Source organism: Zonotrichia albicollis, chromosome 17 (assembly GCF_047830755.1).
Source record: "Zonotrichia albicollis isolate bZonAlb1 chromosome 17, bZonAlb1.hap1, whole genome shotgun sequence".
Classification (NCBI taxonomy): domain Eukaryota; kingdom Metazoa; phylum Chordata; class Aves; order Passeriformes; family Passerellidae; genus Zonotrichia; species Zonotrichia albicollis.
In genome coordinates this window covers 5,258,197-5,281,796 of record NC_133835.1, presented here as the reverse complement: position 1 = coordinate 5,281,796, position 23,600 = coordinate 5,258,197, and the positions used below count along the sequence as shown (strand labels likewise).

The following is a 23,600-nucleotide window of genomic DNA, read 5'->3' as shown; positions in this document are numbered from 1 at the left end:
AAAAAACCACTCTTCAAAGCAGCTCTGCTTTCATCAACCAAAGAGAGCTAGTGCCCTTCATTCAGAAAGGACAGAGGGGTTGTTCTCACTGACCCCAGGGTGAGAACACCCCTGGGTGGCCAGGCCAGGGGCCCAGGTGACCTCGGGGCAGAGCAGAACTCACCCCCGGCTGCCCGTGCTGGAGGTCCTGCGGCTCAGGGAGGATTTGTGCCTCATCTGGGACTTCATGATCACATCGTGCTTGTGCTTCAGCTCCAGCAGCAGAACTTTGAATTCCTCCTCTTCGCACAGATCTATGGCACACACACAGACCAAGCTCTTTGTCAGATATTCTCCTTAACACCACGTTACTAATTGTGCCTTCCTAGTTAGACACCCAGGTTTTAGGGCTGCACACAACAGCTCCCAAGCACAAGGGATAACAGAGAAAACACACAGCAGGAAGACTTGGGATATGCCTTCTTCCTTCTTTTTATGAGCAGGAATAAGCATTTTCTGTAGTAAAGTAGGTGCTTCAAAACTTCAGTCCCAGTTAAAGAAACTTTAACTTTGATTCTAAAAGGATATCTAAAAAAATTTTGTTAATGCTTCTGAAAGCACCATGTGAGGACTCCACAGTCATTTCTTAAACATTTCTTTCTTTAGGCTTCATAAACTCACCTATTGGCATCTCATCCAAAGATGTCCTGGCACTCAAACTAGCCCCATGGGACACGAGCAATTCAGCCATCTGCATCTAAAGAATGGAAAGAAAGACAAGTTGACAGGGGTATTTTAGGTAATTTAGGCTTTTCTCCCTAAAGCTGAAAGATCGGAGTAAGATGAGAGGCGGGTTCAGCTTGCCTCAAATAACTCTGGTATGTGTGAGATGTTAAACACTATTGCCACCATCCACTTGCACTGGCATGCTCTGCCTGAAATTTCTCAGCAACCAGTTCTTTTTGGAGCCCATGGGATCTCCTCTGATGCTGTCCAGAGAGCCCAGCCCCAGTTCAGGTTTATTCCATTTGCAGAGTACTCCACAGTTTGTCCAGGCAGGCAGAAATGCCATCCTTACATGTAACACTTACAGCAAAACCCTTACCTGTCCCCAGAAAGCAGCAGCATGCAGAGGCTCCCAGCCATCCCAGTCCTTCACATCCAGGCTTGCACCCTGGTCAAGAAGCACTTCAGCTGCATGCAGATAACCATTGGCTGCAGCTATATGCAGCTAGGAGATAAGGAACAGAGCATGAGCTGCCTGCAAGGACCACAAATGGTTTTATACATCGAGTTTCAGGGGATTTTCTTGGATAATATTTGAGCCTAGAGCTGGACAGGCAGCACATTTTACACTGAGCAGATGGCACCAGGTCAAAAGCAGGTTGTTCCTGTTATTAAAGTTCAGTATTGCCTGCATGTAATTCTGATGTAATTCTGTTTGGAGAGGAAATTGCTTAGCAGTTCTTAGAATAACTTCGATATATGGATGAGAAAAATAATGTATTCACATTTTAAATCAGGGGCTTTTAAGTGCTTCCCAATCTGTAGGGAAAGCACCATCAAAACATGAGCCTGCAATGCAGAACATGATCCACTCTATGCCAGAAGAACATCTCCTCTTGCCCACTGAAGTGCTGTGGATGTGATTTTTTTGAATCAAATTTACAGCCTGCTTTAGTTAGGACTCTCTGTGCAATTGCACTTCCAATCACACTGTAATCATTTTCACCATTTGAAAGTCAAAAACATTTTAAACTTTGGCTACCTTAACTTAAGGGAGGATGATTTTTCAGATATTGGCTTCCAACTACAGCCACCATTTTGGAGACAATCAATAATGGTCTCTTTCAGTTCCCCAACTTCATGTCTCTGAAGATTTTCCTAATTGCAGTCTGCTGCTGCATCTCTGAGCAAAACATTGACCCATGCACTGCTCTGAAGGGATTAACTCCACTCAGAGCTCCTCCTACTTCAGTTGTGCTAAATGAGAGAATCAAAGCTTCTTTTCAAAAAACTTTCATGAAGATGCCACCACACGGGGTTAAAACTTCATCTGGAAGTAAATCCTGATGCTTTTTGGCAACTCAATTAATTTCTACATAAATGTTATGCCACTTTCTAGAGGCCACATGAATTAATAAGGAGTCAGTTGGGGGTGATACAAAAGGAGGAGCCCAGAGGTCTGTTTAAATCTTAAAGGAAATGTTCCCTTGTTAAAGGGAAAAATGTGTTAAAAATAAGCTGCAATAAAGACTTCAATTATCCAAGCTTACCTTCAGGGGAGCCTGCCCTTCCCTTACACTTCTGGTATATGCTGAAGGTGACATTTAGATTAAGAAACTGGAATGCACTGCTGTGGCCTGGCCCTCAAACACACGAACCAAGTGGCTGTAATCAGTAAGGTCTGAACCCAAGCATTAAATGACCGTGGTTGTATGAAATTCCCAGCACACATGACCTCATTACTGAACTTTCCCTAAGCTGGGACTGCTCTAAGACACAATTTAGGAGACACATTTGTGGGGTAAAAAGAACTAGGATAGTTCAGAATTCCCGGTCCCTGTGCAGACAAATGAGATGCCAGCTTGCTTTGTGCTGCACTCTTGTCCTGGGTGCCCACCTCTGTCCAGGGCAGGTGCCACCAGGGGGAACAAACAGTGAAACTCTGTGACAGCCAGAGCCACACAAAGCAGAAAGGAGGCAGGAAATCTCCAGCAGCACTGGATCCTGCTCCTGGTAAAACCAGAGGGCTCTCACATCCCCTCCACAGGACTCCAGTCAGCCCATGAGAAGCGAGAGGTTACTGGGAGGCCTTCCAGGCCCAGTTCCCTGCAGGTCATCAGATGTGTAATGCTCTGTGGGACTCCTCCTCTCAGTGACTTGCACCTGTTGATTTTGGGTAGCTTTTGCTCCAGGGCAGGTTTCACAACCCCTGGGCTGAAGGAAAGCAAAACTGAAGCCTCTGCAGTTTCACTCACCAGCGTAGCACCTTGGGCATCAGTCCTGTTCAGGTCTTGGCCAGTGGCAAGAATGTCATGAATGTCACAGATCATGACCTGCTCTGGAGCAGCTCGCATCTCATTGATCCTTTCCTGGGTAATCCCTGTTCAAATTCCAGTTAAAACAGGACAGTTGGAAAGGTTGAGTAAAATAAGATTTAGGATCCTTGATATGACCCCCACATCCTTCACCCTCATGATTTTTAGGAATCAGAATAACCAAAGTCAGGCCCCAAGAAATTATGCCAGGAGCAGCTCTCTGCTTTTCTCCAGAGGCCAATCAGAGCTGAGAAACAGGGTAATTTTTAGTACCCCATTGACCCATTTCTGTATTTTACATAAACTCAGCCTCCTTACCTTGATAGGCCATGCAAGTCTCAATGACATCCAGGGTTGGCTCATCTTCACAGAGGTCATATGGCATGTTGCCATCTGCATTGACTGCCAACAGGTCTGCTCCACTGCAAGGGGAAAACTGAGTTACACCAGCAAGGACCTCAGACACCCTGCAGCAGACAGTGCCAAACTCTGAGATAAATGCTTAGGGAAAACTAACTGGGATTTGATAGTTGCACAAATGCCACCAATGTATGTATGAGATAAGAAAGACTTGAAGCAAAGCTGTGGAGCTGTAAGTGGAGAAGATTCATTCCAGAACTGGATGAAAAGCAGCACACTACACCTCCTTCCTGAGTCAGTAATGCCCTGTTCCACATCTGCTCCATTTTTATAACCTCCAAAAATTTCCTAACCCAAGTGGGAACATCCTCCAAGGGATGCTTGACTGCATCCTCTTCTCTCCTTCATTATACAGTCAAAGAAGAGCCAAATTTTCAATGCTGATGTCCCAGATGACAGCACCACAGGGAGAAGTCTCCCTCCCTGAGGAAGAAGCAGCAGGCACAGCTGTGCCCGGCAGCAGGTTAACACTCCCAAAGCACCAGCTCTCTGGGAAAGGGAGGAGAGGCCTCCACACACAGGCACAACCACAGGTGCTCGTGAAACAGCTCAAAACACACCTGGTTTCTTCCTCCTTGCTGGCAAGACTTGAGCTTTAGGGACTTGGTCAAGCACCCTGTGTCACCACTGGGGATCAAATATTGCAGGAAGTTTAATGATCACTAATTAAAACCCAGTGAGAGAGGTCACAAAGTTCACCCAGGTGTCTGAGTGACACAAGCACACTGCTGCCCTGCTACACCAGGGGCTGCTTGACTGGATCTGAAGTTCTGTCTAGGAGCTTGAGAGTAGATCCTGCTGGCTGCTCCTGTTTCTACCCCCCCAGCAATCACAGTTCCACAGACACACCAGAATACAGGCAAAAATGGGCACATTTTGCCCCAGTCTCCAGAAGCTTCACAAAACTGAGCCAAGTCATCCAGGATTTTGTTGTCTCCTGAGCCTTTCTGCTCTTCCTCCTTTGTGATGGTGTTCACAAGGGTCTTAGGATGAGGGAAGAGATGAGGATCTGACTCCATGTTTCAGAAGGCTGATTTATTATTTTATGATATATATTATATTAAAACTATACTAAAAGAATAGAAGAAAGGATTTTATCAGAAGGCTAGCTAAGAATAGAAAAGGAAAGAATGATAACAAAGGCTTGTGGCTGGGACAGAGAGCCAGCTCACTGTGATTGGCCATTAATTAGAAACAACCACATGAGACCAATCACAGATGCACCTGTTGCATTCCACAGCAGCAGATAACCATTGTTTACATTTTGTTCCTGAGGCCTCCAGCTTCTCAGGTGGAAAAATCCTAAGGAAAGGATTTTTCATAAAAGATGCCTGTGACACTCCTTCACTCCCTTCTCCCCCAGGCAGGAAGGACCCCCATGAGCAGCCTGAAAGCAGGGAACCACCACCACTGCTGACACCTCCCAAGGTCCTAAACAACCTCATTTTCCATCCACAGAAGCTGTGGGTAGAATGAGACCCACAGAAAGGACAGACACCAAAAGCCACCTACTGCTGGATGAGGATCTTCACCAGGTTGATGTGGCCACAGGTGGCTGCTGCATGCAGTGGAGTCCACAGCTCGTTGTCCTTGGCGTTGACGTTGGCCCCGTGGCTGAGGAGGAGCTTCACTATGTCCTCATAGTTGTCTATGCAGCACTGAGGAGGAAGAAATGCAGAAACATTGAGGTTTTCTAAACTTTGGGAACATGAGGGTTCATACCTGCTCAGCTGTCAATAATAAAGGGCGCCTGGACATGGAGATCTACTTTATCATTCACTGCTTGGCAAGGAGCATCTCCAGCAGGGTTTAACACCAAATTGAGCACCAGCAGGTCAAAAAGGCAGGCCAAAGGGTCACTGGTATTTTCCAGTGCCTATTCTGGCAGAACCAGCAGGGAATAACAGCAAACATGTGCACAGCTTCTATTCCACTGAGTCTTCCATATTCAAGAGCAAACACTGCAGAAATTCAATGTAACCAGTAGAACCACATACCAAGGGATGAGCTGACAAGCTGACATTCCCTTTTCTCAGGGAGAATCCCACACACTGGCATGTGATGAGCAAAAGTCTTCTCAGGAGCTCACGCTACCTACCACAGTTATCTGAGAGGCACAAATTGGATTCCCAGAATTATGGGGCACTTTGCAGGGCACTTTTCACTTCCTGAAAATAAGTAGCTTCCTTCCTGCATTTAGAGTATAGCCCAGCAGGCTATACCAACCTCCTTCCTTTGGTGAAGGTGAAATTTACTCTTTGATCCACCTCTTGTTCACCTTTAGACATGAATGTGCATGTGATAAAGACATTAAAATAGTATTTTTTCTTGTGCAAGAAGGCTGTTTGTGGTCTGTGCATTGCTGCAGACCCACACAGCTCAGCACACAGTACAGGCTGTTAATGGGGCTGAATTCCAACACACAACAAACATTTCAGCAGCTGAGTGACAAGGACCTTTCAGGTATTTCTATTTTGTTCACTGTTTGTACAGGGAAGTGGGGTTACAGTCATGCCTGTCACACAGCCAAGTTATCACAGAAGTGGAAGGAAGTCACATTCACTGGAAGGAATGCTAATGTGCCCACTGAGGGGCTTCTCTGTGCTCAGGGATTCAGTTAATTCCAGCGGATACAAAGCTCCCATCAGAGCCCCCAAATGCACCTTTACAACCTCTCAGTGGGCAGGGTGGGATTCAGAGCCTGGCTGGGAAAGCAAGGACGCTGTCAGTGTCCCTCTGAGTGCAGGATAACATCTCTCAGGAGAGGTGATGGTGGTGGCACCTTTTCTTCTTCCAGGAGCCAGTTTGCATTTTTGAACAAACATTCATGCAGCTTTGAAGAGAGCAGGCAACTGGCACAATAATCCAAAATCCCAAGTCAATGGGGGCATTCAGAGCAGGGAGCTCTGGCCAGAAAGCCCTGAGTGCTGGTGTGACAACCACGCCACTGTTGTTACAGCAGTGGGGGCGGCAGCTGCCAGGCACGGCCAGTCCCACGTGCCTGAGAAAGAATAGAAAAACCCTTATGGAAACAGCACAGGGGCTCCAAGGAAGGCCACAGACCTACACACCACTGTAGCAACTCTGTATTTCACTGGTGACCAGCTACTCCCATCTCATACTGACTTTGGAAGTCCCTACAGCGAGCAGCAGCGGGTCCTTCAGGCATCTTGTGCATCATTTATTTAAATCACTTTCAAACCTCATGGATTGCCAAGGCCTCTAAATCTGTGTTTATCTGTTATGAGAATTTAGAGCCCAGTCCTACAAAAATTAGAGTGGGGGAAATGCTGTTCACATGTGAAGTCCAGCCCTGACACTGAGCTCTTATTACTGAATAAAGTCTGGGATAGCAAGAAAATTATTTGATCTCAGTTTGCTCCCCAAGAAACCGGATTGCCAGCACAACATGGTGAGGTTTCACTGCTTTAACAGAGGGAAAAATAAGAAATCTAAGAGGTGTCCCAGTTAGACCTGGCCAGGCTGGCTGAGGGGGCAGCAGGGAGGTGTGAGCTCACCTGATGCAGCGCAGTTAATCCATCCTCATTGCACAGGTCGGGGCTGATGTTGCTCTTCAGCAGGTAACACACTGCAAGGCAAGCACAGAGGAGAGTCAGAGCAGCCACCCTGTCACATCTCGTGCTCCCAGCCAGCCCTGGACAGGTTCAAGGCAATGCATTTCACACCATCAATGTGAAATCATCAGTGCTGGCTTGTCACCGCAGTGAGAGCAGAGCCTTCCTGGCTTTATCCAGCAGAGAGCACCAGCACACAATTTTCCCCCAACTTCCTTCCAAAGGAGACTTTGCACAGTTACAATTTTCCTTCAGTTGTGCTGGAACAGTCTCCATTTTTTGTGTGCTTCACAATGCCTGAGTGCAACAACCTCTGCACTCTGTGGCCCAGGAAAACCCAAAGAGGATTCTGGGGTCCTGAATTACAACCATGGTAGAGATTCCTCCCACCATGAGAGGCATGAGGCTTTGCTTCAAGAAGTAATCTATACATTCAGGGCCCTGCCACATTGAATACACCACGGTTGCTTTGGACACTTCACTTGAGCTGCTGGGTGTGCTTCCCAGAGGCTTTCATTTTTAATCACTGCTTTGTGGGGGGAAAGGGTAACATTTATTCCATTAAAATGCAAATTTCTGAAACACATGAAAAGTCATTAGCCCCTAGGTGAAAAACTTGCACAGGGTAACAGCAACAAGGTTAGCAGAGGGTATAACTTAATAGCAACAGCAGAAACTCTTCAAATACAACACTGCTGACAGATCTTGATGATCCATGCCCATTTTCTGTTGTTGCCTTGCTCATTCCCTGTTTTTTCCTCAGAGATGTCACTATCTAATGCTTTTCCTACCTCAAATGTCACTGACAGCACAAGCACAAGCCAGAGGTTCATAATCACCTCCCCAGGGCCAGAGCAGCAGCAGATATTCACATCACATCTGATTTGATGGCAGACATGCAGGCACTGAGTGCAACCAGAGCGGCACAGCCAGGAACACTGACAGAGCTAAAAGGGCAATAACTTTCCTCAAAACTGGCAATCAAAAATACTGCAAGGCTCACTCCAGAGCATCCTGCAGCCTCTGATCCCTGCTGTCAGAGGGAGCTCTTTCCCCAGCACATCCACAAGGAGAACCATCTGCAGGGCTGTCCCTGGGGACACAGCACTTCTGGCACGCAAAACACGACATGGAAAACACACCCACCGTGACATCAGGGATGATTTATGAGGCTTTGTTTAAAAGATCTGGAAAAGGCACTTGCAAGAAAGGCAAATGGAAAGCAAAGTGAAATTTTGATTGGAAGCCGCTGCTCTGACGTTATCACAAAGGAAGGCAAAACCAGACAGAAGTGAAATAAAACACATCACAGAGTTGTTTCACCCAACTCAAAATGAACGCTTGGATTTACTTTTGCTGGAAATAATTTCAAGGCATTGACACCTGCTTGGTGAAATTGCTGCAAAAAAAGCAGAATACAGCAAAGACAAAACTCATCCAGCACCACAGTGAACCCAAAGCCTTTTTATTTTTTTCCCAGCTCAAAGGCCAGTGCAGGAAGCCCACGCCTACACTGCACTCACAGCCCCAACACTTGCATGCTGAACAGTAATAGGAGCACTGAACCTCAGCCAGTATATCCAATTTAATGACTCTGCTTCTACTGTTTCTGGCCAGCCCTGAGCTCCTGCTCTCCTAATCCAAGCTGAGTGATAGACAAGTCATCCACCAGTGAGTCTGCTTGTCTCCTGTTTACCTTGGATGCTCTGCCATTAGGGTTTTAATTCAATCTCAGTCAGTTAAGTGCCATTGTGTACTAATGACACACAGCTCCATAATCATGTTTTGCCTGATTATGGAGATTTGGACAAGTAGATGCTGGCAAATTAACCTTGTAAGTGCTGTCTCTCCATGGGAAGAAGAAGCAGCAGCATAAATCCCAGCTTGTTACAGGGTTTGTGTCACTGTGATCACAGCTTGACAGAGCTTGTAAGAGGCCCTGAAGGGTTAAGATTCAGAGAAGTTTTAATCTTACCCTAAAGAAGCTTTGAATTCTTCCCTAACCCCTGCAGCAGCCCTGTGTTCCCAGTGCACCTCCCCTTGGCTCCCTTGTGCCCTCAGGACAGGCTCACCTTATTTCCCAGTACCTCCCAATACACTGGGGACTGACAGCCACAGGACACCAGAAAAGGGCTCAGAAAAGTCAGACAATGTGGCCAGGCATGGATGTGGTACCACTGAGTCCAGGCAAACAAGGCATGAAGAAGAGATCAGACTGCTTTCTGTCCAGTCCTAAGCTGAAGATCACATTTCAGGGCTCAGGAAATGCATTTCAGGGCTCAGGGCAGCACAGGGTCAGGCAGCAACCAACCCCATTCCTGCCCAGCAGCCCAGGTTCAGAGCAGAACTCAGCCCCATTCCTGCCCAAGCTCACAGCAGAACACAGCCCCATTCCTGCCCAGCATCAGGGCATGGGTGCCAAAGAGCAGCTCCATCACCCCCCTTCCCTGTGAGCTGCAGAGGCACATGGAGGGAGGACTTGAACGCCTTCTCCATGCCCACCACCCAGGAACAGCCCTTCCCAAAGAGCCAGGAAGAACAAGTCCTCCTTTCTGATAAGCTTCAGGATAAAATGTGCCTTTGTGGGTTATCCAGTGCCCAAAGAACAGGAAAGGGGGGCTCATCTGTGCTGCTGTGCAGTGCTGGGAGCTGGACCCTCACCTGTGGCAGCACAGACCTGCTCTGCTGCTTCACACACAGCATCAGTCACAGCGACCTGAGCGTGCAAAATGCTTCTCTCTCCAAGCCCTGCTGGTGTCCCACGCTTCTCTGCAGAGCCCCACACCTTCCACCCCACCTCCAGGCATGACTGATGCTGTCCAGGTAGGAAGCAAACCCTTCACTCCCAAGGACACAGATTAATCACCCAGCACCAGCTGATCACCTTCTGTCAGCTCAAGCCTCAGCCTGCAGGTGGAAGGACAATCCCCCATGCTCATGGAACAGCACAGAAATGAGCCCTCTGAGAGCCCCTGAGCCCCACAGAAGGGGCTCTTTGGGGTCACATCAGCGTGTTGAGCAGCATCAGGCTGCACACTAACACCTGATTAACTTCTTAGAGAGCTCAGGGCCAAAACTGCTGAGCCCTGTCAGAGCTGCACGTGGGTGGAGGCAGGTGGGGAGCAGGGGCTGGGTGCCGGGAGATTCTTCATTACACATCCAGCACAAGTTGTGGGAAGCAGTTCCAAAAGCATGGCAAATGAAGGAACGAAAATGATGGCAATAAGAGCTGGGTGAACAAATTGTTGTGAATAATTCATTGCAAATTGTATTAACTGAGCGATCACTCAAATGTATTTTCCATTATTCTCCTTGCTCTGCCTATAATTGAAACTCTCACACAGCAAGATGGTGTACATTAATCTTCAATTTCTATTTTATCATTCACATCTGCGCTGTGTTAAATGGAAAAAGCTCCCACAACAGCTGTAAAAATACAGCCTCGGTTTTAAGCCTCCCTCCATCAGGGAGGAGGGAGGCTCAAACACTGTCCTGGGGCAGCCTTAGAAAGATTCTCCTCCCCAAACATAGCAAACCACTTCTCAGGAGCTCCTTCTCCTCCCAGCCTCACTTATTCTCCCAAAAAACTAAAAAGCAGGGGAAAGGCAAAAACAACACTGCAAAGGAAAACTCAGCACAGGGCAATCGACTCTCCAGCCCAAAGAGATGCTGCAGTGCTATCATTTTTTATTGGTGTTACTTCCCACTGAGTTTACTCTAGAAACAGCTTTTCCAAAAAAGTTCTTAAACCAGATGAAGGAAAAAAAAGCCTCTGTTAGTGCAGTTTCCCCTAAGTCAATAAGCTACACCATAAAATTCTGGATCCTGTTACACTCCCATCTATACCAAGCACTTGCATACCTCAAGCATTAATAACTCATAGGAGAAAAAGCCAGCTGGAACTGATATGGATATCACGGAGGGATTAAAAAAAAAAAATCCAACAGACACCTTCCTGATAGGAGGTCCTGATTCCTCCCAAAAATATATAATGGCAAACTGCCTCTCCTGGCAAGCAGGCTTACCTGTGTGCTTCAAGTTTACATACACACACAGGCCATTACTTGGCAAAAATCCAGGTTTGTCTCAATCTTTTTTACTCAACAATTTCTATTTGAAATCATCCAAGCTCTTCAAGTTCACCTTTTGGTGAACCAGGCACTTTTAGGCCACCTTTAAAAGGTGGGGTGTCTATGACAGTACAATAATTTCTGTATGTTCACACATGATTTCACTGCATTAAAAAAACCATTTTTACACATTGCTCCAAGTCTCTTTCACCCAAATGCAGCTTTGGTCAGAGTCAGTGTAGCAGAAGCAGCTCCTTGCAGCATTATTTGTAGTGACATTCACACAGGGGTGTTGGCAAACGTCTGCAAAGGCTGATCCCAGCCTGCCAGGCATGGGGCTGTGGAGGAGCTCAGCTACTTCAAAGCTGCATGTTTACTGCTGTGGTTGTGCAGGGATATTTATTACACAGGAGAAACAATGCCAGGAAAACAGCACTGAAGCTGTGAGTGCTCTGCCAGCTCCCTAGCCCAGCATACAATGACACTCACATTTTACAGCATGTCTAACCTCTGAGCAATAACAGGATGAACTCACTCAGCCTTATCCTCCACTCCCTGCAATGTACAACTGATAGCCCATGCTGGCCCATTGATAAGCTCCACAGCTCCCTAAAGCTTTCTGAAAGACAGAAAAACTCCTCAGAAAGCAAAATGCCACACTCAGCTTCAAACACAGAGTACACCTAAAAATAAATATGGCCCAGTTTGCCTGCTGAGCCAGCGGCTGAGACATCCCATCCTGATTGATCACTGAGCTTTCTCAGGAAGGTTCAAAGCCTGTTAAACACTTCCCACCCAGCTGATAGCCAGGCACACACATAATATACCCACAAAACCTGGCAAGTCTGGAGAGAGGCCAGCAGAGCCCCATCTGCTTGGTGCCACGCTCAGGGCAGGCACTCTGCACGCAGCCACGCTCGGCCCAGGGGCTGCTCCTCTCAAGGAAAATCTATTCCTGACTTTGATGCTTCTGAGTTCAGAGGGCACAGCCCTCCTCAGCCCCCAGGAGCCTGTTTTTCACAGCAGGCTCCTCCTGTATGGTTGGGAGCCTGGCTTACACAAGTTTTATTCTGACAGCAAGTCAACAAGTCGTACATTTATTTAATGCATAGAGTCCAATTATTTCTCCCTCTGTTTGTGCATACTTTAATCCATTTTTGCTTTATGCTTTCAACCCTTACCCATCACTGCAGCACCACAGCACCAAGAGCAATGCTACAAAGGGACAACCTCCTACAGCAGCTTCTCAGATGGATGGGGACAGCCTGGCTCCGCCACCCTTCTGCATCTCACATTTTTCTTGTTCTGCATGCAGGACTTCAAGCTCTGATAATCCACTTAGTGCTAGTGATGATAAAGCATCTTCCCTCAATGGCTGCCATTCCCCTGGGATTACTGGGATAAGGAAATGTGCAAGTTACCCATCTGCAGCCACAGTGCTTGAAGGGCGGAGCAGAAGCAAAGCCAAATTTATTTCAATTGGGAAAATAAAAATTAGAGGATGCTGCCCTCTGACACAGCTTTCTAAGGATGTAGTGTCATGTTCAAAAGTATCCTGATCCTCTTCTCATGTCAGGCTAGCAGTGAAATTGGTCCACACTGGAAATGTTAAATACATAAAGCAAAATTAAAGTCAAAGGTTACTTCCCTGGTTTCCCATTTGTCATCTGGTATTGGAAGAATAAATAAATCATTTTGGGATGGTTTTTAAACAGATGATGGGATTTGAAAGGGATGAGTGTTTTATATAACCTTTGGGCTCAGCTGCCTTCAGCAGGATTGCTGTGGGCAGGGAGCCAGGAAAGCAGATTCCCCAATATCACCGTGACAGAAACACCTGGGCTGCAGCACAGCCTCCTCTCTCTTTAGAGCCATTTCAGAGCAGTTATTTGAACAGTCCTGATTTAAAGAGTACTAAAAAATATATTAACTCATACTTTGGGAGGCATGGACCAAACAACCCAAGGCCAAGTTTCCCAAGGATGACTCAGGAGCTTGGCACCAACAGAGCAGCGCTGGATTTTACAGTGTCAGAGTTCCCAAAGGGAATGGAACCACACGAGTCAGTGGCCTGAGCAGGGAACAACAGAACAAAGAGAGGGATGATGGACAGCCACATCCTCCAGCAGCAGCTCCAGGGGCATCTTCACCCCCCATCTCCTCAGTTCACACCTGAAATTTTGGGTTTGGTAGGCCCAAGCAGGTGAGAAACACATCTCATTTTAATTTGAGCTTCAGGCAGAGTGAGACAAAGGGCACCTACAGAGCCAGAAACTGAACCAGCACCTCCTGTTCTCCTACTCCTCTGGCTGTTTCCAGCCTTCTTCCTACAAAAAGCACTTCTTGGAAGTCATTACAACACAAGCAAATCCATTCACACAACACAAAATCAACACTACATGTGCCTTTTATCTGAGCAGCACAGAGGATCTCACTTGTACATGAGTTCACAAACAACTTTTGATGTGTTGGACCAAAATCCATCTACTGAGACATGGAGCACTCAGCACCTGTCTGTACTAATCTTATTAGAAATTAAGTCTGTCAGGGTACTAAAAAGGAAATGCATCATAAAAATTAATTGGCTTTAATAGAAATGACAGCCTGAGAAGTGTTTAGCTAAAAGGGAGCAGTGGTGTCAGGAGGGAAACTTCTGCAGCTGTCTGTGAAGAGCCTCCCCAGCCACATGAACACAATAACCCAACAGGTGATCAGAGGAGCAGGATTGCAAAGGCCCCCTCCAACCTCCACGCAGAGCCAGACTGCCAGGATTTGCAAGAGGATCCTCTGATGTGCTCTGTGGAGCAGGAAATAGCTCCTATTGCCACTTGAAAGTGCTCTTAGGTTCCAGAGCCAACAGCCTCTGCCCCCAGCTCGTGTTTCAGGCATCCTCTGGCCTCAGCTAAGCAGCTGAATGCTGACCTGAACCACAGGAACGTTTTTAAGAGTTTCAATTATAAAACAGGAAACTTTCTACTCAGAGTAGCGGAAGAGAGGTTGTGCTGGAGGGTGGGGAAATGCAGATCTGCTTCTCAAGCTGAGCTCATGCTGAACAATGCCCTGCAGGGACAGCCTGCTGACCACATCCCAGGAGCTCCTGGAAGCGTGGGCTCTCCTCCTCTGCCCAGCACTCTTGTTCTGTGTTTCTCTCACCACACTCTGATCTTCAGAGATCTCTGGTCTGCTCTCTCCATCTGCTCTGGCTGTTTCAGTACCTGCTCCACTCTCTGACCTCAATCAACCCTGCTTATTGGGGGCTTTTTCCCTCCCTACCTCCAAAGCTGTCTCTTTTTGGTACAGGATGAGTACAGAGGTGATGGAGATGAGTACAATGGGGATAGAGATGTTTCAGAGCTGCAGACCCACATCACACCCTCAGGTCTGCTCCCATGCATGGCTGCACTCCTGCCCCAGGCCTGTGAACACCAGCAAGGGCCTGGTATGCCACTGTGAAAAATGAGTATTTTATGACTGGCTTTTCACAAATATTAAAATGAATATTATATGTGTTGTGTTAGAAAGTTATGCTGTTTAATTTTTTTTAAGTAGCGTGTTAAATATAGTTTAGGATATTAGGATATAACATAAGGTTAAAATAGAAACTATGTATGTGAGATTTTTTTAAGAAAGGACGGAGGTACTCACACCAAGATAGCAGCCACAGGACACCTAAATCTTTCAGAGAAAGAGAATTTATTGCTCCATTATCAAAAGAAATTAACTTCTTCCTGCCTTGCTCACCCCTGAAGACACGACCAGGATTCAGCGGAAGAAGCTGACACTGACCAGACAGAATCCTGTGTTTGAATGGAATTTATGCATCATGGATGAGGTGTGTGAATATGCAACAGGCTGTTGCTTTTAAGGGTTAATCCTCTGTTAACCTGGGTCCTTTTCTGAGCTTATGTTGCCTAGAAAAAGGTACCTGGACTGTCCATAACTCTTTGTTTCTACTGTCTCATATTGTCCTAATTCAAATTGTCCAAATAATTACTTTAATTATATTACTATTTTTATAACTATTTTATTATCATTAAACTTTTTAAAATTTTAAAAACAAGTGACTGGCGTTTTTCACACCAGGACAGGTGCCCAGCTCTGTGTGACAGTGCCACAGCAGGAGCTGCTGCCAGCCCAGATGTGTTTCACACCATTACCCACCTGGGAGACCACAAGGGACATGCCAGCAGTCAATGAGTAATCTGCTAAAACCTCAGCTCCTTGGCTCTAACTGGAAATGCTGGGCTGCTGTGCACTGTGGGAAGGGAAATATCTATAAAAGCAGAAAATCAGCTCCCCACATCCCCTTTTCTAATATCAGATAAAGATAGAATATGGTTTCATTTTCAAAACCAAACATTACAGAAAAAAACTTTCATGCAAGTTAAGCAGCAGCCTGAACTTTACCAGAGAAGCACTGGCAATCCTTAGCAATCCTTTTGCTTTTGCAACCTGCAATTATTCAGCAGGAAATTTTACACATTTCAGAGATTTAAATTTCAACAGCACCTTCCATCCAGAGATCCCCCAAAGTGCAGCTGCTGTGGAGTGAGCTCTAGGCTGTCCCCTGGATTTTACAATCAGTTTTTGCCTTGTTTCACAGCTGTGACATCTCAGCCCAAGTTAGACCAAGGCTCTGGAGGCTCAGGGACCTTTCCTTGCCAAGGTGACAGTGCCAGTCCATGGCACAGCTGTGACACTGCCCTTGAGCCAGGTCCCAGCTCTGCTCTTTAAGCACAAGAAAACTCTGCTCTCCCCCATCCTTTCTGGTGTTCAAAACTGGACAAAGCAGCTGAAACCTCAGTGCTAACAGCAATTTTTTATCCCTACTCTCACATGCCCAAGTCCAAGTTTGCAATTTTTAAGGGTTGATCAAATCTCACTGTTCCCCCAGACTTTCCAACCAGTTCTCTCTGAACCTTCACTTCAGCACCTGTCACACAGACAAATCACAGAGCCCACAATTTATTCTTAGTGTTAACAAAGCAGTGCTTTCAAATTTGCTCTCCAGGTCAAACACCTCCAATCCCAAAGCAATCCCCAAAGTCCAGTGTCCCTTGGTTACCAACAAACTCTGGTCAGAGAAGTCAACTTTATCTGTGAACATCATCACCAGAGGCATTCAGCACTGCAGGGAACCCAGCTCATACATGCGAGAGTGGAATCAAAAGTCAGCACTTGAGCTTGGCAGAAATGCAGGTTTTTCACAGCTACAGTGGTGCTTGCAATAAATGAGACAGAGACAGCAAAAAAAAGCCTTCAAATCTGGCCAAAACAAGCAGGCACACAGCCTGGCCTGGTCTATAACCTGACTGTGAGTGCTGTGCACACCTTGTTTTAAAAATTATCTCATCTGATCCATCACACAAAGCTGAAAACTCTCTCAAACAACTTCTGCCACAAGCTCCACATTATTTCTGCTTGCCACCATTGGAGAAGAAGATGAGCATTCCCAGGCAGGGAGCTGCAGCTCTGTGACTGCTGGGAGGCCCACGGGAGGCAGCTCCAGAGCTTGACAGGTCATTCAGACCTCAGAAAGGCACAAAAAAGCCCAACAGGCTGTGTTCACCCACCCCTGCCCTGTGCACAGACACCAAAGGGAGCCTCATGTGAACCCAGGACAGCTTTTGCTGCCAGCTCTCCTCTGCTGAGCTTGCAGCACTTTGATGCAGAGAAGAAAGGAACTGAGCACGGGGCTGGCAGCACTTTGCTTTTTCACCTCCCTTTCAAAAGCCACCTCCATCAGCTTCCATCTTTCATCTGCACAATGCAGCCTGAACTCAGCAAACCCCTTCAGATCCGTGGTGGGCAGAGAGAGAAAAGCTCTCCATTTCCTGGCAGGGCAACAAGGATGCTCCCTCGAGCAAGGAGAGGTTTGGGGTCCAAACCTAAACCTGCAGCTCTGAGCTCAGGACCAGCCTTCGGGGCAGTCTGAGAGCCTTTTATTCAACATAAAGAGGAAAAAAAAATGGAAGTTTCCTCCAGAAAATGCTTTGCTTTAGTGTTTCAGGCCAGGTCACTGATGTGAGATGAGCATTCATTCTCTATGCATACACTGATTTATTTATTTTTAATTCATTGCTTTGTGTTTACACGCCGAGCTTATTATAATTATATGTATTATGCATTATCTGAATATATTGTTGTAATATATATTAACAAAACACATTGTTCAAACCACCAAATTAAAAAATACGTCATTCCTGCAGCTCCCACACAGGTTTAAAGCTCCCCACTCATGAGAGCAGTATCTCTGAACACTGAAGCCACAGCTCCTTGATGCTGGGAACAAGGAGTTACAGGCAACAGCAGGGAGCAGAGACAGCACAATATATCCCACTTAGAATCATAGAATTGCTAAGGTTGGAAACGACTTTTAAGATCATCAAGTCCAACCATCTGTTGACTTCCCTCCCTTCATCCCTGTGAGAGGACTCTTATCCTGGGATAAAAGACAAATCTCCACATCAGAATTGCAAGTGGAATGCCTCCCCCAGCCTCTGCAGCAAGAGGCAGCTCAGAGGAGTTCCAGTTTTCCTTTCTGCACCACTGGAGAGCAGCTTCAGTTTGCAAAAGTGTATCACATTTCCCAATAAAATGGCAGTTTGCAAAATAATTAACAGCCATTAAAATTCCCCATTAAGTTTTGCCACTAGCAACAGCAGGAGCATTCTCTTTGCAGCCGCAGTGAAAACTCTGCTTATTTCTGTAGTAAAGCCAGTGCTGTTAATGAGCCATTTCATCCCACCCTGTTTGCTTCTGAAAGCTCCCTCACCAGCAGATCCCTCTTATCAGGGAGGTTTTCATTACATATTTAACACTACAAGATCCTGAGTGCCAGGGACCACCTTTGAGCTGTCACAGAGCAGGAATGGTGACATCCCTCTTCTGGGCATGAATGGCAGAGTGCTCTGAGCTCACTGCTCCCCTTACACCGAGGAGTAAAGGGAGAGTAAAGGAGCCTCCTTACTCTCTCTTGCCATGCTGCTTGAGGAGAACAGACTAAATGATCAAATTAACTAAAATAGCCCAAATTTTTGAACATTAAGGCAAGACGAAATCCAGGCTCCAGGTTTGCACCATCCCCCATCAATTCTGCAATTTAATATTTTGACTTGAACATTTACAGGAACAACAAAATGCTTTAGTAGCTCAACCCACCTGGGTAAGTTCATTAAAGTAATTAATGCTGAAGTGGCTTCTTACAGCTCTGCTGACAGCACTAATTACAGGCTGCAGAGGTGGATCCCAGTGACAGCAAAGGAGCTGGCATGGGGATGGGCAGATGTGCAGCCCTGTGCCATCCCTGGGCTGCACCCAGGTTCCTCCTGCTCCTAAGCCCAAAATTCAGCATCCCCAGCACTGAGTGTAACTCAGCAACTCCTGCAGCTTCTGCTGTTTTCCTGCAGACCAACATCCAGCAGAAGAGACCTGGAGCACCCTCCTAAACACCTTTAGGGGAGAAAGCCCTTCATGAACAGGAGTAGGGCTGGCTGGCCATGGTGACAGGGCCCTTGCAGAGGAGAACAATCCAAGCAATCCCAATGTTCTGGTTCCTGGAGACATCATGGACCATTTAACCTCCTGTGAAATGAAGTGGGAGGGTGTCACAGACATTTTTTATGAAAAATCTTTTCCTTAGGATTTTTCCTCCTGAGAAGCTGAGAGGCCTCAGGAACAAAATGCAAACAATGGTTATCTGCTGCTGTGGAATGCAACAGGTGCATCTGTGATTGGTCCATGTTGGATGCTTGTAGTTAATGGCCAATCACAGTCAGCTGGCTTGGGTAGAGAATCTAAGAGCATTTGTTATCATTCCTTTCTATTCGATTCTTAGCTAGCCTTCTTATGAAATCCTTTCTTCCATTCTTTTAGTATAGTTTTAATGTAATATATATAATAAAATAATAAATCAGCCTTCTGAAACATGGAGTCAGATCCCCGTCTCTTCCCTCATCCTGGGACCCCAGTGAACACAGTGACAGGAGGGTTGTACTCTCCCTCACTAAACCAGGGGTAGAACATTCCTCACACAAGAAGGCATGGGCAGAGACCTCCACATGCTCAGTGTGACTTGCCAGCAGCACCTGTGTCTGTTTTGGGAGATGCAGGAGATCTGATCCTCATTGCTGGACCTGTGATCAAGCACAAGATCCCTCCCCAGCTGTTTTGGGTTCACCTTTGTCTGGGAAAAACACAGGCTTGAAGAAAATTATTATTTTTCCAGTTGGTTGTTTGTAAGAAATGCTTTTGATATGTTTCCCGCATTTCACAGGCTGAGGCAATCCCACTCCAAGCCTCCATCAGCACCCAATTAGTGCTACAACAGAGGAATCCTGTTTCCTTCGGTTCATCTGATCACACAGAATCATTCCCAGGGAAAGGAGCCCACCCCACCAGGAGCATCCAACGAGGCTGGATCTCACACAGGCACTGCAACCAGCACAGTTGTGTAATGGAAACCTGACCTACAAACCCTGAACCAAATTGTGCCTGTCCCCCTTTGAGAAGGGAGCACGTGAGGGCTGCACACATCTTCTGCCCTGGCTGCTGCCACCTCCCACAGCTGTGATCCCAGCTTGGCTCCACATCCCAACAGGGCTGCTGCCTCTCCTCCATCCAGCACAGCTGGCAGGGAGAGGACTGGGGAATTCAGGACATCCCTCTGGCTGTCCTGGATTGCCCAAACCCCTGCCAGGGGGCTCAGAGACCCTGGCACAGAGCCCAAGACGCCTGTGACTTTGATTATGACCCATGGAAAAAATTACCAACCTTATATGAGGATCTGCAAGCCACAAAAGTCTAAGTAGAATAATAATTAGTTTGTCATGGGGTGGAAAAATAGATTTTGGGAGTTTTTAGAATGGGGGTTCAGAGGGCAAGATGGAGGAATCTGGGCATGTCCAGCCTTTCTCCTTCTTCTTGGCCTCCATCTTCTGCTGTGATGTTGGCACTTACAGATTGGTTTAAAGTAGAAGCTCACTGTCTAACATAGGTGATAGGTATTGGGAAGTAATGGTAATAAGGTACACGTAGTTTTTAGTATAAAGACATAACACTGCCCCAAGAATGGGCAGAGTGCCTCCGTCTGACCTGCTGAATGGACCTCAGAAGGCCAGAGAAAGAATTTTATAGATAAGAAACAATAAACAACCTTGAGAATGAGAACTGAAGAGTTCTGATTCCTTCTTTGACAGCCAGGCTGAGAAAAGAGACTTTCTAACACATCTTGGGGTCACTGTGAGCAGCTAAACCCCGAGAGAGGACCAGCAGCAAAAAGTGAGTTAAAAATGGGCCCTGGTTGCACAAATTGCGTCATCTGTGCCTCCTACAACTCAGGGATGGACGTGGTTTGGTGGCCAAGCTCTCCACACACAAACCCACCCCTGGGCTGAAGGGCACACAGAGGAGCAGCTGGTGAGCCCTGGAGCAAGGGACATTGCCCAGCACACACACCCCTCATGGAGCCCACAGCCTGCTGGGGACACAACACCTGTGTGGTGATCAAGGTGACCACCAGGTGACACAGAGAGATTTTGGGACAGACAGCATTAACCTCTTAGCTGCTGGAGCCTTGCTCACCAGAACAACCCCAGCTCCTCAGGAGGGCCCTTGCTCTTCACAGACCCAATTCCAGATTGGCTTGAGGTGTTTTGTGCCTCTGATGCAGCATCAAAGGCATTAAGAAGAAGAATATATTGCACCAGAGAGTCTAACAAATAACACACCCATAAAAGCAGAGATGAAGGCTCAGCACATGCAGGCAAATCACAGCAGCTGGGAACTGCAGAGTCACCCTGGGAAGGGGACAAGAGACAAAGCCATCTCCTCCTCCAGCCCAGCACCAGCCAGGTCAGGTGGGAATATGGACAGCCCTGAGCCCCAGAGCAGCTCTACAAGGTGCACAAACCTTCTTTGGGTTTCTGTTCTGCAGTAAAATTCCAAAAAGCATTACAAGGACTGTGGAAGGAGCACGAGCCCTCACAAGGAGGTCCTTACACTGTCAGCAGTTTTGAGATGCTTTGCAACATCTGATCCCTCCTTCCCCATGCAGCACATTTAACATTTAAATCAAGGAGTTTCTTCAGAGAGTGGGCTATATTTGAATGACAAGGTTTCTCAGCTCCCTGGCTGGAAATCTCTTCTTTTCCTACAGTCTTGCTGAAAGTAAGGAGAAATTTGCCCATTCCCAGCAGTGGTGGACAGGGGCCAGGCTGTGCTGACCCACTGACCAGTCCTGCTTGGCCACACTCCTGGGCCTGCCCCACGTGTCCAGGGACACAGAGTCTCAGGTTTTGGTTGATAATTGCTGCCCCGAGATGTGCAGGATGTCTCTGCTTCAGCCTGCGCAACTGCAGAACGAGTGTGGACTCTTCACTTTTCTGTCTTGAGGTCATTTATTAATTCTTATCTATAAAATTTTCTTTCTGCCCAGCCGAGATCTGCCCAGCAGGGCAGCCACAGGCACTCTGTGTTGTCCTTTTATACTACAAACTATGTATAACATATTTACACTGAATTCCCAATACCTATCACCTATGTTAGACAGTGCACTTCTACTCTAAACCAATCCCAAAGTGCCAACATCACTGCAGAAAATGGAGAACAAGAAGAAGAAGGAGAAAGGCTGGACACACCCAGATTCCTCCATCTTGTCCCCATAACTCCCATACCAAAAATCCTAAAATCTACATTTTCACCCTGTGATCATTTTGTTATTACACCTTTCAAACCTGTGTGACTTTCAGGTCCACATACAAAGCTGGTAACTTGCTCCAAGGGTCAGAATCAAATCCCCAGGTGCTCTGGGCTGTGTGCCAGGGTCTCTGAGCCCCCCGATGGGGTCCTCAGCAACTCTGGACACCCAGAGGGATGTGCTGAGTTCCAACAACAGGGTACAGCACCTCCCCTCACAGGGACACTGCCCCTCACAGCTGGAAAAAAGCTGCCCTGCTGGACTGATCCCAAGGGAAAAACCAGCCCAGTCTGCAGTCAGGAAGGGGCTACATGAGCCAGTGAGGAAGATGAGTTGGGAAGATGCTGCTTCATCCCCAGTGGGCAGTTTGAGTGTGTCACACACACCAGGAGGACAGTCAGAGAGGTTTGAGCCATCACATGTAACCCCAGTGGATAACAACTCACTGAACACATAATTTACTTAATGACTGTAGCAGCAGCTTCACAAACTGTGGGTGATTGCAGAAGCACTCAGGGCTTTGCTGCTGCTGCTCCCATTTGCAGCCAAGCCCCAGAGCAAGGCAGGGACACTGAGAATTCCCCCAGCTGCTCTTATCTTGTCTCGCAGCATTGGAAACTGGGGCCTGCTGAGAGCAAACAAACAAGGCATGGCACTCACTGAACTCTGCTGTAAATCACTGCAGGGACAGGCTCTTCACGCAGGAGTGACAAGGAAGATGTGTCTGCAATGGTTTTATGGCACATCAGCACAGAAAATGGTTTTAAGGACGTAAAAGAAGGTGATTAAAATTCCAAGATGTCATAGATTTTAATCCTCAGCTAATTTTTTCCTCTCTTCTATGCTGTATCATACATCACTACCATCAAGAGAGCAGAACTCTCAAAAATCAGATTTCCTGAAGCTACAGAACAAGAAAATTATGTTTTCTACAGCAAATCAGTTCAACAGAGGCTCAATAAAACATGATTGATAATTAGTGTTTTCTTTTTGGCAGCTAGTAGCAATTGTCTTCTCCTTAAGCCTAGTGCATTTGCCAATTTAAAACTAATCTGTCCAAAAATGAAACAAAACATCTGCCAAAAAAATTCCCAGTGAATATTGGTTAAGATTTACAAAGTTCCACAGCAGAGTGTCACCTGCTACAGCATCAGACAACTCATCAGTAATTAGGGTAGAGCTGAGACAGCCTTGTGGAAAGAGCCATCAGGCAAATGGAAAATGGATGGGAATAGCTAAATCAGTTTAGATTTCCTTAACAGAGGGAGATCAAAAGGAAACTAACCCGATTAGGAGGGAGAGAGACACTGATCCAGATTCATGGAGCAAAGCAGAACAGCTATAAAGTGATATTTATGCCTGTTTTCCTTTCTAGGGCTGCATAAAGCATCAGCATGTACCAGTAGATCTGGCCCAGATTTATGGTCTAAGGGTAGACCCTTCTAAACCAGGACAGCTTCTCTTCTCCAGTTTACTTTCCCAGTTAAGCAACTGTCCAAAAAAAGGAGAAAAAAATTAAAATAGGCCATAAAAAAAAAAAGCCTCCCAAATTCAATTAAATAGAGTGGGTGACAGTGACAGTCAGTGCCTGCTGGCAGTGCCATTCTCCCTGCTCAGGGCACCTTGTCCTGCTTGCAGCAGGGCAGGGATGCACTGCCAGAGCCCAGCTTTGGGCACAGCCCATTTCTGACAGCCCAGCTCTGGTGCCAAGGTCCCTGGGGATGCCAGTGTGGCTCTGTGGTCCCTGAGACCAGGCAGGGCAATCAGTGCTGCTGCAGCATTGAATATTGCAGAATATAACACACACAATCCCCCAGGA

The 23,600-nt window shown here is 46.8% G+C and overlaps 1 protein-coding gene across 3 annotated transcripts in view; it reads right to left on the bottom strand.

Moving 5' to 3' along the window:
* PPP1R16B (protein phosphatase 1 regulatory subunit 16B) overlaps positions 1 to 23,600 on the bottom strand; it is a 64,310-nt gene that overhangs the window by 7,122 nt on the left and 33,588 nt on the right. For all 3 annotated transcript variants that reach the window (XM_074553415.1, XM_074553416.1, XM_074553417.1), the window contains 7 exons: positions 6,959 to 7,029; positions 4,953 to 5,098; positions 3,339 to 3,442; positions 2,961 to 3,085; positions 1,085 to 1,210; positions 661 to 736; positions 164 to 293 (listed from right to left, as the gene is read on the bottom strand). In XM_074553415.1, coding sequence (XP_074409516.1) covers positions 164 to 293; positions 661 to 736; positions 1,085 to 1,210; positions 2,961 to 3,085; positions 3,339 to 3,442; positions 4,953 to 5,098; positions 6,959 to 7,029 — 778 coding nt within the window. The remainder of the gene's footprint in view (positions 1 to 163; positions 294 to 660; positions 737 to 1,084; positions 1,211 to 2,960; positions 3,086 to 3,338; positions 3,443 to 4,952; positions 5,099 to 6,958; positions 7,030 to 23,600) is intronic.